At 42.0% G+C, this 14180-nt stretch overlaps 1 protein-coding gene across 1 annotated transcript; it reads right to left on the reverse strand.

Annotated features, from left to right (window-relative positions):
• Window positions 1–867: 867 nt before the first annotated feature.
• Window positions 868–1488, reverse strand: LOC148564055 (uncharacterized). Its single transcript, XM_088486997.1, has 2 exons — window positions 1279–1488; window positions 868–1227 (listed from the first exon to the last, which is right to left on the reverse strand). The coding sequence occupies exons 1-2, from the start codon at window positions 1486–1488 to the stop codon at window positions 868–870; spliced, it is 570 nt and encodes a 189-aa protein (XP_088343123.1).
• Window positions 1489–14180: the final 12692 nt, after the last annotated feature.

A 14180-nucleotide genomic window follows, 5' to 3' on the forward strand; every position in this document is an offset into this window, starting at 1 on the left:
AAATTTCCAAGTATCTAACCAGTAGAGCAGCTTGTTGGCATCCCAGTAGTCCGCATGCCTGATCAATCCATCTTTGCTCACAGTTCACCGATATTAGATTCGATTTATCAAAATTGATGCTCACCCCAGACATCAACTCAAAGCACCGCAACAGTCTCTTATAGTTTACAATTGTTTCAGTCTCCGGCGGGAAGAACAAAACAATGTCATATGCAAATTGTAGGTGCGACAGTTCAATATGATCTCCCCCTACCAGCAGTGGAGCAATGCGGCCGTTCCTGACGGCTTCCCCAACATCCTATGCAAAACATCGACAACTAATACAAACAATAGTAGAGAAAGTGGGTCCCCTTGTCTTAGCCCCTTCTCCATCTTGAATGGCTTGGAAGGTGACCCGTTTACCAAGACTGCCATGGTAGCCATATTAACACACTCCTTCACCCAACTCCTCCATCTTTGGCCGAAGCCCATTTTCTGGAGCACAATGTCAACAAAACTCCATCTTACTCTGTCATAGGCCTTTTGAAAATCTAATTTGATAATGGCTGCTGTCCTTTTCCGAGTCTTCAGCCAATGAACTGTCTCGCAGGCTATGAGTGCGCCATCATGAATTTTCCTTCCCTTTACAAATGCAGTCTGAGTCTCTCCGACCAAACCCGGCATCACAGATCGCATTCTTCTCACCAACACCTTCGAGATCACTTTATATACACACCCCACCATACTAATCGGCCGAAAATCCTTCACCTCCTTTGCACCTTCAAACTTTGGAGCTAGTGTCACCCACGTTACATTGACATCCGTTGGCAACTTCGCACTTTGAAAGAACCCCATTACCGCAGCAATGAATTCTGGCCCAATGTCCTCCTAGCATTTCTTTATGAAGTTCATGTTATACCCATCACTGCCCGGGGGCTTGGAAGATTCGCAGTCCCACACAGCCTCCTTGATTTCCTCATCCGTCGGCATCACTTCTAAAGCTTCAGCCTCATCCCTATGGATACACTTTACTAAGCCATCCCTGATTCCAATCCTCGGAACATATTCCTGTCTATATAAATCCTTGTAGAACCCTTTAATCGCACCTTTTATTCTCGCCTGATTCCGCACAAGTCTTCCATGTATCATCAGTGCATTGATCCTATTATTCCGTCTTCTGGCCGAAGCAATGTTATGAAAGTATCTGGTATTCTTATCTATGTTTGCAGCATGCTTAGACCGAGACATCTGTTTTCAGTGCATTTCCTTTCTAATATACCATTTTGAACAAAAGCTCACAAGCGCCTTCCTTCTAGCCTCCGTTGTACCATCATAAATCCCATCACTAACTAAATTGTCCAGCCTGGTGAGCTCCTCCTCAAACCTCATGAGTCTCTTATCCATGTCCCGAAAGTTATCCTTGTGCCATTTCCGCAGTGGTATTGTTAAAGCCCTCAGCTTGCACGTGAACTGCGCTTCTCCGAGGCTTCGCCATTCATCCTTCACCATTCTCAGAAATCCCTCATGCGTAAACCAGGAATCCAAACTTCTGAATGGTCTAGGGGCCCCCCTAATCTTGTTAATTCCAAGATCACCGGGCAGTGATCGGACAGTCCCCTTGGGCCACCTTTTATCCTAATATCCGGAAACTTCTCAGTCCATTCAATATTAACCATCACCCTATCAATCCGACTACAGGAACGCCCCCTAAACCATGTATATTTCCTATCAGTAAGAGGCAAATCTATCAACTGCATGTCATGCACCCATCCCTTAAACTCTTCCGATGACGCCGGCAAGCTAGTAACTCCTTTGCGATCCTCAACTTGTAAAATTTTATTAAAGTCCCCTAAAAAATAGAAAGGCACCTGACACAATCCCACCACATAACTCAGTTCCTCCCACACCCCCCTCTTTGCCTCCCTCCCATGCGCCCTGTACACCAAACAAAAAGCACAGCGGAAGTTGGTCCTTATTAAAACGCCTTCAACACACAGCCACCTCTCACCTTTATAGCTGTGATGTACTTGAAACACTCCATCATCCCAAATTAATAACAGACCCCCGCCGTTCCTACAGATTCCACAAACTCCCAACCAGCAGTACTAGATCCCCAAAGCCTTGCAACCTCATATTTAGTAATCACTTTTTTTTTGGTTTCAATCAATCCCAACATGTTTAAGTTATATTTACTGTTCAAAGATTTCAGCATGCTCAATTTACCGTCCCCCCTCCACCCCCTAATGTTCCAATAGCTCACAATCATTTAAACAAAGTTTTGCTCACCTTATTTTGATTTTTTGGCCGACTTCGTCTCGCCTTTTCCTTCTGCTTCGCCAGCTTTCTCTTCGCCGCTATTTCCTCATTTTGTACTTGCAAAATCGCCATAATATCTTCTTCCTCATCGTATAAAATCGCTCCCGATTCCACAGCCAATGCCCAGGTTGCTTGGTTTTCCTGGCTCTGTTCTTCCTGCATCCCCTTGTACTCCTCGCCTTCTAAATGGCCGCTTGTACCCAGTTTAGCCCCTGCTCCTGCCCCCCGAGAATCGCCACTGGCAGCCACACCCGGTATGTCCCCCTCTACATTGCCTTTTGTTCCTGAGGTTCCATCCTTCCCCGTTTGCTGGCTCAGGCCCGCTTGGGATCCATCATAGTGGATACTGGCCTCACTCACCCCGTACTGCTCCCCTTCTTCCTGCCGGCGTACTGCCTCCCCCACTCTCATCCTCTCCTGCGCGACCCTTCCACAGTCAAGCTCAACACCTGCCCCCCGATCGGTCCTCTTCCCTCCACAGTCTCCTTTAATTCCTGGGCCTTATCCGCCAACGAACCCCCGGCTGTATGCATCAACCCTCCCGCCGCAGGATCATCCTCCTCTGGTGGGTACCCCAGCCCTTCCCGCAAACCTTCCAATGGCGCCGTAGCAAACAGATCCCGTGGAGCCCTCCGGATCCTCAGCCCGCCTGACCCGTCTTTGCTCCCACTGGAGAGAGGTCCATGGTCCATTGCATTCAGTAGGCCAGCCTGGCCCAACCCAACATCTGGCTCCCTTTCTATGCGCGTTTCATCCACGGTCAGCCTCCCACATCTTCCCTTATTTGCTGTTGGGCCAATTGAAGGCAAGCCCAACCCGCTACAATAGCCCACACACGTCCCAGCCTGGTACCAAACCGGATGGCCCATTTTAGGCATACCAAATGGACCAGCCCACTCTGCATAATTTCCTCTCACACCTCCACATATCTGCGTGACCGTATTCTTCGACTCCCCCTCATGAACCACCTCAAATCCCTTAGAATCCGCTACTCCACCGTCCTTGGGACTAGCTGAATCCGGTACAACCGTATCCTTTTTGAAATTCAAATAGTCAACGTTCACATCATTCAAAAACACATCAGAAATTACTATTCTGTCGTCTCCGTGCGCAGCCTCTGTATGCCTGCCGTCAACCAGTTCCGCCGCCGGATCCCAGCTTCCGTCCCCCTTCTTCAGGGCCGTGCCAGCGGTGTCAGAATCTACATTTACACTTCTGCTTCTCTCCTTACTGACTGCACCACCCTCCTAGGATCCTACCTCCTTCACAAAAACCCCAAACACCGTCTTCCCAACACCAATTTGCATCCATTCTCGGATTACATCGAACACCCCCGTCTCAACTTGAATCCTTCCCGCTATAAACGATGCTCCTTCCCCTGTCATTACATCACACTGAAGCACGTTGCCCCACTGCCCTCCTATTTTCTTGAACGTTTCTGGCGACCATGCATGCAAAGGAATTCCGTAGCACTCCAGCCACGTTCTTCGAGTAGTACAACATTCCGATTCTTCCCAACGCGAGATCCGATGGAAGACTTGCAACAAAGTATCCATCTTGAATGTAAACACTCCCTCCGCATGCTGCACAGTATCAAATATTAACAGCACTTTGCACGCCCCGATCTCCCTGACATCCAGAATGTGGGATAGATTTTTTGCGACCACCTTCTTCACTGATCTGAGGTCCACTGGGTGCAATGTTTGTCCCACTAAACTCCTTGCCAACCATTCCATATTCGCTTCAACTAACGGCACATCAATTCTTTTCATATGTCCACTCCCCTTTGTGGCATTCTTATGGTCTCGCACTGGCTGTTCCTCCATGACTTTGTCCGCAGCAACCCCGTTCCTCTGATAAGAATCCTCTGCTTCACCTCCAATCTGACTTGTGATTTCCTTCCGCACTGTTCCACCCATCATCTGAGATTGTCTTCTATACTTAGCTTCACCGACGGTAATTACCTTCTCCCGTAATCTCCACTGGTTCATTTCTGAAATTGCCTTAAGAGCGCCCCCTTTTGTTGTGTAACGAACAAAGGCAAACAGGTAGATCAATCCACTCTTTCGTTTCCGGCCAAGATATATGTCATTAATTCTTCCTGTCCAACAAAACAAGTGATATAATTCTCTCCTTGAGATATCAACCGGTAAATTATCCACGAACACAGAGAACGAATCATTTTCCAAGCGTTGATATACCTCCCGATTCCAAATTCTAGGATCCTTTTCTGTTAACCGTATGCCTCTCGTACTAAATAAAAATTATTTTACAGCCTCTCTGTCTCTCATTGCTCTGTCCATAAATAAAAATTATCGATGGGTAAGTTACAAAAAGATAACAAAGATTATCTTTCTACTGCAGGAATACCCTACTCTACACATGTATTTATGAATCCTAACTCACTTAAACCTGCCTAAAATCCTTGCTAACTTAGGCATCGGAGTTTCTTGTAGGTACCACCCCTTATCCTCCCTTAAAGAACTCAAACAGCTCCATGTTGGAGGAGACATTGGATTCCCAGTCAGAAGGAGTCTGGACCTCATGTTTAAGTCCAAATTATTAGTTTCAAGTAATTCCTGGAACATTGGGACTGTTGTTGGGGACTTGGAGTTAAACACCCAACCATGGTGAACGATCATCCAGAAAATGGACAAACGGCATCCGATTTAGAACTTCAAGAGAAAGAACAGCTCAATGACGACTAAACAATCGTGATCCCACCACAAAAGGTAGGGGGACCGATGAAGGAAGAGACAGGAATTACCCAGAGGGACGAAGAATAGGATCTAAAGTTCATAGGCCTAAAGGGTCAAGAGATAGAGATGCAACAGATTAATGAGGCTAGTCCATGAACACCATGGTCGGTTAGAATAGCTCGAGATCGAGCTGGAGTGACAACGTGAGTCCGAGAGGGCCCTACGAAGAGTGGTAGGACAACATAGGGAATTGGAGAAAAAACTGAAAAGATTAGAGTCTGATCTGCATGGTAGACGACCTCAAACTGATTGGGAAGCCACACCCTAGACTCATTCTCAGAGAAAATCAGGCGAGCAAAAGTCCCTGGGAATTTCAAGAGCCCAGACATGGACCTTTTTGACAGCACGATCAACCCTACCATTACCTAAGTAATTTCAAAAGTCGAATGTATTTTGCCAATGCCTCATATGCAACCCAGAGAAGTATATTAACATGGAAGAGGCTGCTCAATTGAGAAAACCCACAACTGGACAAAGCAACCAATATCAGTCTCAAGATAAGGAGAAAGACAAGGAGAAAGACCAGAAGAAAAAGAAAGAGTACAACTCGGACAGACTTAGGAGGTACTACACCTACACTCCGTTACAGGTTTCCTTGGTCGATGTCTATAAGGATATATGCCACACTGAAAAAATACCACCCCGAGGCCAATTTGAAGTGATGAGCCAAAATTGATACGCTTGTATATTGGCAAGTGCATTAAATCGCTCCAGGTAATACCACGATGAGTGGATATCATCCCCACGAGGATTAACAAATTGGACCAAGCAACATCTAATTGAATCTCTAATTAGATCAATCAAACATTGGGAGGATTGTGAATCTTGAAGTAGAAGCAAAGAACAGTGAATGGTGCATGAATCTCCACACTTCGTACAACTGTACCAGCAAGTACACTGGGTCGTCCAAGTAATACCTGAGCGAGTCAGGGTCGATCCCACGAGGATTGTGGTTTGAAGCAAGCTATGGTTATCTTGCAGGTCTTAGTCAGGCGAAATCAAGAAGTTGTTGGTTTTGATTTGGAAGATGGAATTAGGTTAATATGTTTACAATGATAATCTTAAAACTTAGATGGATGAGGCTTGGAGTTGCTTTGTCCTTCTGGATTAACTCTGGTCTTATTGTCTTCTTTGCTTGTGAATGATTCCTTCAATGGCAGGCTGTATGTGATCAACGCCTTTCTTGAGAGGTCACCAATGCTCCTCCAGATTTGAACACCAGGGTTAATACGCATCCAGTCTGATTGAGGGTGAAGCTCCTGCAGTCCATTCTCCTTAATGATCCTACTCAAAACGCCACAGACAAGGTCGGATCTTCTGGATCAGAGAATGCTGTACCTTTGGATTCTAGCCTCTACCAAAGAGACCCTAATCTCCGAAAACCTCGGTTAAACTGGTGTCTCGAGAAGTCCCCAACGAGGTTGTGGATTAGCCGTCTGAGAGATGTATAATCAAGCTAGCGGTTCATGCTTTTCAGTCACGTATTCACATGAATCCAAGTAGACACGGGTGGTTGTCAGACACGCGGTTCTAGTATGATGAACGGAGCTGATTGTCATGGATCATCCCATTCACCATGTTGAAGAATGAATATACATCTTAAAATTGAATCAGACACGGATTGAAGAAGAATAGTAATACTTTTATTAATTCATAGAACTCAGCAGGGCTCCTCCCCTCAACCTAGGAGGTTTAGAAACTCATACTGATAAGAAAATATAATGATAAACGAAAAAATAGTGTAAAAGTGGCTGAAGATCCTTAACAAAGAGTGATCTTCTACTTTAAATACTAAACTAATGACTAGTAAGGGTAAAATAGTATTTTTAGTGCTAAAATCCACTTCTGGAGCCCACTTGGTGAGTGTTTGGGCTGATATTTGATGAGATCCACGTGCTAGGAGGCCTCCAGGGCATTGAACGCTGGCTAGGCTCTTTGGACGTTTGGACACTGGTCTCTTCTCCTTGGGCGCTAGATGCCTGAAAAGGGGCAGGATGCTGGCGTTGGACGCTAGTTTTGGGCCTTCTAATATGAAGCAAAGTATGGACTATTATACATTACTGGACAGCTCTGGAAGTCAGATTTCCATAGTCATTGAGAACACTCCATTTGGACTTCAGTTGCTCCAAAAAATCTCTTTTGAGTGCAAGGAGGTCAGATCCGGATAGCATCTGCAGTGCTTTCTCTGTCTCTGAATCATACTTTTGCTCCAGCTCCTCAATTTCGGCCAGAAAATATCCAAAATTGTACAAAAACACACAAACTCAAAGTAGAATCCAAAAATATGAATTTAACACTAAAACATATGAAAACTTAATAAAAACTAAACAAAACATACTAGAAACTATATGAAAACTATGCCAAAATGCGTATAAAATATCCGCTCATCACAATGCCAAACTTAAACTGTTGCTTGTCCCCAAGCAACTAAAAATATAGTAGGATAAAAAGAAAAGTAAGATACAATAAATTTAAAAGTTTCCAATGAAGCTCAGTTTCAATTAGATGAGCGGGACTTAGTCGCTTTTTGCTTCTGAATACATCTCACTATCCATTGAAACTCAGAAATGTTGGTCTCGTTAGGAGCTTAGAATCCAGATGATATTATTGACTCTCCTAGTTCAGTTATTTTTTATTCTTGAACACAGCTTTCAGAGTCTTGGTCGTGACCCTAAGCACTTTATTTTCCAATATTACCACCTGATACATAAATGCCACAGACACTTTAACTGGGTGAACCCTTTCGGATTGTAATTCAGCTTTGCTAGAATCCCTAGATAGAGGTGTCCAGAGTTCTTATGCACACTCTTTTTGCTTTGGATCACGACTTTAACCGCTCAGTCTCAAGCTTTTCACTTGACACCTTCACGCCACAAGAACATGGTTAAGGATGATGACAAGTCATCTTATGCTAGTTTCACAAGCAATTTTCATTTGTTTCATTAGGTTTTATGCCCTTTCTTGCACAACAAGTAAGTGGTTGGAATGAAATTTCATGATTATTGTGATTCAATCAAACATCATTTATTTTATACAAAATCATGAGATTTATGCAAGAACTAAGTGATTTTTATGATTGATGCAAATTCTTGTGATTTTGGTGAAACTTTGATTGCTTGTTTGGTTAATTTCAAGTGAAAAATGAGGAAAAGAAGAAGCCATATAGTATAGCGTTGTGTTCAAATAATGAATGCCACGCTCACTTGCGACTGATGGGAAGCAGAAGCTGGTGAATTAAAAATTTATTAAAATGGTTACGTTGCAAGTATAGTTCTTAACTCACCGAAAATCTGCCTATCAATTTAGAAATATGTCACAAAGAGTTTAAATTAAAATTACTGGGAGTTTTAAGTCCCAGGTCATCTCCCAACGAGTTGCAGAAAAGTGTGCTGTTTTATTAATCAGATGTTCCAAGAAGTTGAGCTAAGTAAATTCGAATTTAAATTGAGGAATTTTAAATAATATAAATAAAAGCCTTGACTGGGAATTGATTAGTTAGAATCTCTATCATTGATGGAGTGATTTTTAAGATTGATTTATAATTAACGGTTACTCTGTTTGGTTATCCTTTACTAGGTAAGGGAAAGTCAAACAAGTTGGAATGCCAGATCTGTTCACGAGTTGCAACCCACTTAGTTCAAAGGGATTGGCGTTGGTGACAGGATAGCAATCCAACATTTAACCCAACTACAAATTTCTCCTTCAATCCTTCCAACTCAAGAGTTCCTTTTTAACCAATCCCCATCAAGTAATGAAACTACTCACGCATTGTAAATAAAGAATCCATAGCACATGAAAGGGAATTAAAAGAAGACATGATTATTGGAATTGAAATTGAATTAAAAAGAAATAATCCTTGCATTAATTAATCATAAAAGTATCTGAATGACAAAATTGAACATAACAAAGAACATGGAAGAATAAAACCAAGTTAAGAGAACAAACTAGAATGATGAAGTCTCGATGAGGAAATAACTCTTCTCAATGTTCCAATGCTAAGACCAATTGAAAATCAAAATTCTAAAAACTAGAGAGGAAAAAAAAACTAAGAGAGTGAAAAAAAACTAGATCTAAAATCAATGAATGTGTGTGTTGTTTCTGCATATTCTTTGACTCTAGTCTGCTGTTCCAGGCCGAAAACTGGGCCGAAATAAGGTCCAAAATTGCCCCCAACGAATTCTGCAGATTATGCAGATCGCACATGTCACGCGATCGCGTCATCCATGCGGACGCGTCGCTTGCGCTTTTTTCCTCTCCACGCGTTCGCGTCGTCCACGCTACCGCGTCGCTTGCGCTTTCCAGTCCGCGCGGCCGTGCAAGCCATGCGACCGCGTCACTGCGATTTGCGCTCCTTCGCGCGGTCGCGTGAGCCATGCGACCGCGTCACTTCTCGCTGGTTATCTCCTCAAATTCTTGTGTTCCTTCCATTTTTGCTAGCTTCCTCTCCAATCTCCAACTCATTCATGCCCTATAAAGTCTGAAACACTTAACATACAGATCACGGCATCGAATGGAATAAAGGAGAATTAAAAATAAATAATTAAAGTCTCTAGGAAGCAGTTTTCAAACATGTAATAAATTCAGGAAGGAAATCTAAACGCATGCTAATTTAATGAATAAGTGGGTAAGGATCATGATAAAACCACACAATTAAATACAATATAAACCATAAAATAGTGGTTTATCAGCGACGCGCACGCGTATTGTACGCTTACGCATCAGGGGCAAAACTCGAAGACCCACACGTACGCGTGGAAGTGTTTGGCGCTCGTTTCAAAAGAGAGCGCTACGTTCACTTACTCAGCGCTTTCGGGCAAAATTCAAAATTGGAGGCAAAGTTTTGAAATCGACGCGCACATGTCGATGGGTCACCTGGTATGAAGCACGCGCACGCGAGGCTGGTGCTGAAGCCAGAATTGAGATTTTGCTACCCATTCGCACGCGCAGAGGATGCGCACGCGTGGGCAGCGTTCACTAAGCCAACGTAGTGCTCACTAAGTTAACGCTATCAATGACGCGTACGTGTGGAAGAAAGCGCACGAGCATGCTGGAGCTGAAGACTGATAGTGACTGAAGAGAGAACTTTTGCGTGGTCTAGAAATTCGCAGATAAATTCTCGTTGCAGGTATAGCTTCTAAACCAACAAAAGTCCTTTCTTACAAATGTTTTGGTTGTAACAAGTAACAAACCCCTTTAAAATTGATAACCAAAGTATTTAAACCTTGGGTCGTCTTCTCAAGGAACTGCAGTGAGGTGTTCTGATTATTGGTTATGAGTTTTGTAAATTGGGGGTTTTGAAAGTAAGGAACAAGTAATTTAAATGACAAGTAAAATAAATAAATAACTGTAAAATAAACTCTTGGCAAGGTATGAAAATTCGAAAGTCCTATCCTAGTTATCCTTATGAGAATTGAGTTTAATCCCACTTAGTTAACCTTTACGAAAGCAAGGGAAAGTCAAGTGGACTAATTAGTTAGATCCCTAAGTCCTAGCCAACTCCTAAGGAAAGACTAAAGTTAGTGGAATTCAATTCAATTAGCAAAAATAACAATTAACAATTACGATAAGTTTGATAACTCAAGAGCCTCCAGTTAATCTATTAAAGCCAAGAATATAAAAAGCTAAATAAGAATCATAAATCTGAAATACCTCAATCGCATTAATAAGAGAAAATCAATCTAAACATAAAGAGTTCATAAGCCAATTTGGCAATATAAGTAATTAAATGAGAGCATTAAAGTATCCAAAAGTAAAAGAGAAATATAAAATAAAAGAAATATTGAACCCGATGAAGAGTTGAAATCCAAAATCCTTTAAGAGGAATCCTAATCCTAAAACCTAAGAGAGAGGAGAGAACCTCTCTCTAAAAACTACATCTAAATCATGAAAAGTGAATAATTGGAGACCTCCCCCTGAATGGATGCATTCCCCCACTTTATAACCTCTAATCTGTGCTTTCTGGACTTGGATTCGGGCCAAAAAGGGGTTCAAAAATCACTGGTAGCGTTTTCTGCAGTTTCTGCACGTGGCGTCTGTCATGTATCCGCGTGGGTCACGCGGTCGTGTCTTCTAGGAGTTTTCCTTGTCACGCGTTCGCTTCGGTCACGCGTACGCATCATCTGCGTTCTGCTCAAGGCACGCGTCCGCGTCAGTCACGCGTTCACGTCACAGCCTTTTCGCGCTGGGCATGCGGCCGCGTCGTCCATGCATTCGCGTCGCTGCCAGTTTCTTCAAAAACTCCATTTTGTGCTTTCCTTCCATTTTTGTATGTTTTATTTCCATCTTTTAAATCATTCCTGCCTTAGGAGATCTCAACACACAAATCACGGCATCGAATGGTAATAAAAGGTAATTAAAATAATTATTTTTAAAGTATAGGAAACATGTTTTTCACATATATCACATAATAAGGAAAGGAAAGTAAAATCATGCAATTTACATGAATAAGTGAGTGAAGGATTGAGTAAATCACCTAAATTGAGCACGAATTATATCATGAAATATGAGTTTATCAACCTCCCCACACTTAAACAATAGCATGTCCTCATGCTAAATCCAAGATAAAGAATAAGGTAAGGTTAAAGTGGTGGAATCTCATGCAATGCATTCTATTCTAACTGCAACTACCTAATAAATCATGCAATTCTAATTATTATTCACTTGTATATAAAGCTTACATGTGGTCAAATTAATTCATATCATCAAGGAATCATATATACATAGCCAAACCCTAGATAATGTTAAAGCACCTTTACAATTGAGATGGGTAAAAGTATTTCACAAACTTGCAAGACAATTAACAATTAAGCAGATATATATGGTGATGAGCTATTGAACCCTCACTGGATTTTGTGTTTACTCTCTAGTCACTCAGTGTTTATTGGGTTAATCACTCTATTCTTTTTCTATCCTTACTTTCTATAACTTTGTTTTCATCTAACCAATCAACAAATATGGAATACAGACATACAAAAATCATGAGGTCTTTTCCAAGGTTGTAATGGGGCCAAGGTAAAGGTAAGGGTATATGTATAGGGCTAAGTGAGCTAATAAGTGAATCCTTGATTAGTCTAAGATCTCACCTAACATACATACTTTATAAATCAAAGCTTCTTTAACCTATTTGCCCAAAATTTTCCACTTTGTATTGCAAGCTCATGCATTAACTTTAATTTTGTCCCATGTGTATTGATTCTTTTTATTTTGCAATTGGGGAATTTTTGTATTCCCTTTATTTAAATACTTGAAAAATTTTATTTTATTTTATTTTCAATGCACATGGTAATTCAATTGTTTTGATTTCACATGAGCATGCTTCCCAAATTTTTATTTTGAAACATCTTATTCTTTTTTAAATTCCTACTTTGTTTCTATCATCCCATGTTCCCATAAAATTTCCCACACTTAAATTGTACACAATATCTATCTTAAGCTAACCAAGGATTCAACTTGGGATTTTTATTTTGTTTTTCTGCTTAAGGCTAGTAATGTGGTTTATAGAACAAGAGGGGATTAAAAAGCTCAAAGGGGCTAACAAGGGCGATGTAAAAGGTAGGCTAATTTGGGATAAGTGAGGAAAAATTCAAATGATGGCCTCAATCATTTCTTTAGTATGTATCTATATTCTATATTGGACATATAGATTAAAACAAAGTAAAGAACATCAGAATGAAAAAGAAGGGTAAAACACACAGGAATAAATTTTATGGTTTAAATGCAACCATACAATTAAGCTCAAAACTCACAGGCTGTGTGTTCTCCAGCTCAAAAATCCTATATCAGTCATACATGTCATGCAAGTAAAAATTAAGATTTCCCATTATTCTCAATGTAAATCTTAGGGTGGCCTTTAAAATCTTAGTGTTGTTCCTTGATGAAATGTTGTTTAACTAACTAACATGTAATGCTATATATACAAGGTGTGTGGATTGTTTTAATTTACTAAGATTTCTAGTTTACTCCTTTTATTTTCAATTGAACCAAACTATTATATGCTAAAGAGATAAACTATACTAATTAATCCACATATTCTATAATTAATAAGTTTAGAATTGCAAACAAAACTAAATGGCTAAAATATGAACTAAAGTGCAAAATATGGAAATAAAGTAAAAATATAGCAAAAGAACAATGTGCAAGTACTGAAAAATAAAAATAAAGATAAAAATACAGAAAAGTAAACAAAATAAGATAAAAAGGAGTTTGTAGTGGTTCACCAAAAATTTACGCCAGGGATGGCGACCTCCCCACACTTAAAATAAAGCATCGTCCTCGATGCTCACTCAAGCTGGGTGTGAAGGAGTGTCATCACCGGAAGGATGGGCTGCTAGAGTCTCTGAGGTGGCTTGAAGGTCTGCAGAATGGATGAGGGTAGGAGGATCTGTCTGCTGGAGGGGAGGCTCTGACTGAATAGGAATCTCTGGGTCTGCGGCCTGAATCTGGTGTGGCTCCTTCTGCTGTGGCGCAGCCTGCTTTGGTCCTGCTTGCTCAGCCTCTCTCTGTGCATGTGTCTCATCCGCATGCTCGTCCGCCTCCTCCTCAGATGGCTCTGATGGTGTGTCAGGCTCAGAGGGGATGTCGCCGCCGGATCGGATCATCAACTTGAAGTGCTCATAGCTTCGCTTGTTGTGACGCTCCATACAATCCAAGCGGGCGAAGAGTCGATGCACCAAGTGATAAATGGGCTCAGGGACAGGCGGAGGTGCAGTGGTGGTAGCTGGGGCAGCAGTAGATGAAGAAGGGGCGGCTGAAGGTATGGCTGTCTCATCAGAAGCGGTGAGGAATGGGGGTCTGTAACCCAAAGCTTGAAACTTCCTGCTGTAAGGGATAATCTTCTTGCAATCTGCAGCAGGTGGCTTCTCATCAGCAAGGTCCCAAGGCACATCAGCTCGACGGCCGAGCTGGGTAACAAGATAAGGGAAAGGGAGAGTGCCTCTGACATGGACCCTGGCCATATAGTGCTGGATGAATCATGGAAGATACAGGTCCTTACCCTCCATCACACACCAGAGGAGGGTGATCATAGCAGCAGGCAGCTCCGTCTCATGAGTGCTCGGCATAACAAAGTTGCTCAGGATCTGGTGCCAGAGCCGAGCCTCATCATTCAGATACATCAGCTTGATACCC

The sequence above is a fragment of the Arachis ipaensis genome, chromosome B5, assembly GCF_059453495.1.
Source record: "Arachis ipaensis isolate K30076 ecotype BB chromosome B5, ASM5945349v1, whole genome shotgun sequence".
Taxonomy (NCBI): Eukaryota; Viridiplantae; Streptophyta; class Magnoliopsida; order Fabales; family Fabaceae; genus Arachis; species Arachis ipaensis.

Excerpts from the sequence above, each read along its gene's own strand:
- LOC148564055 (XM_088486997.1), bottom strand. The coding sequence starts at position 1,488 with ATGGTGAAGGATGAATGGCGAAGCCTCGGAGAAGCGCAGTTCACGTGC. Across the intron at positions 1,228-1,278 it reads AGGCTAGAAGGAAGGCGCTT|ATGTCTCGGTCTAAGCATGC; the intron begins GTGAGCTTTTGT and ends CACTGAAAACAG.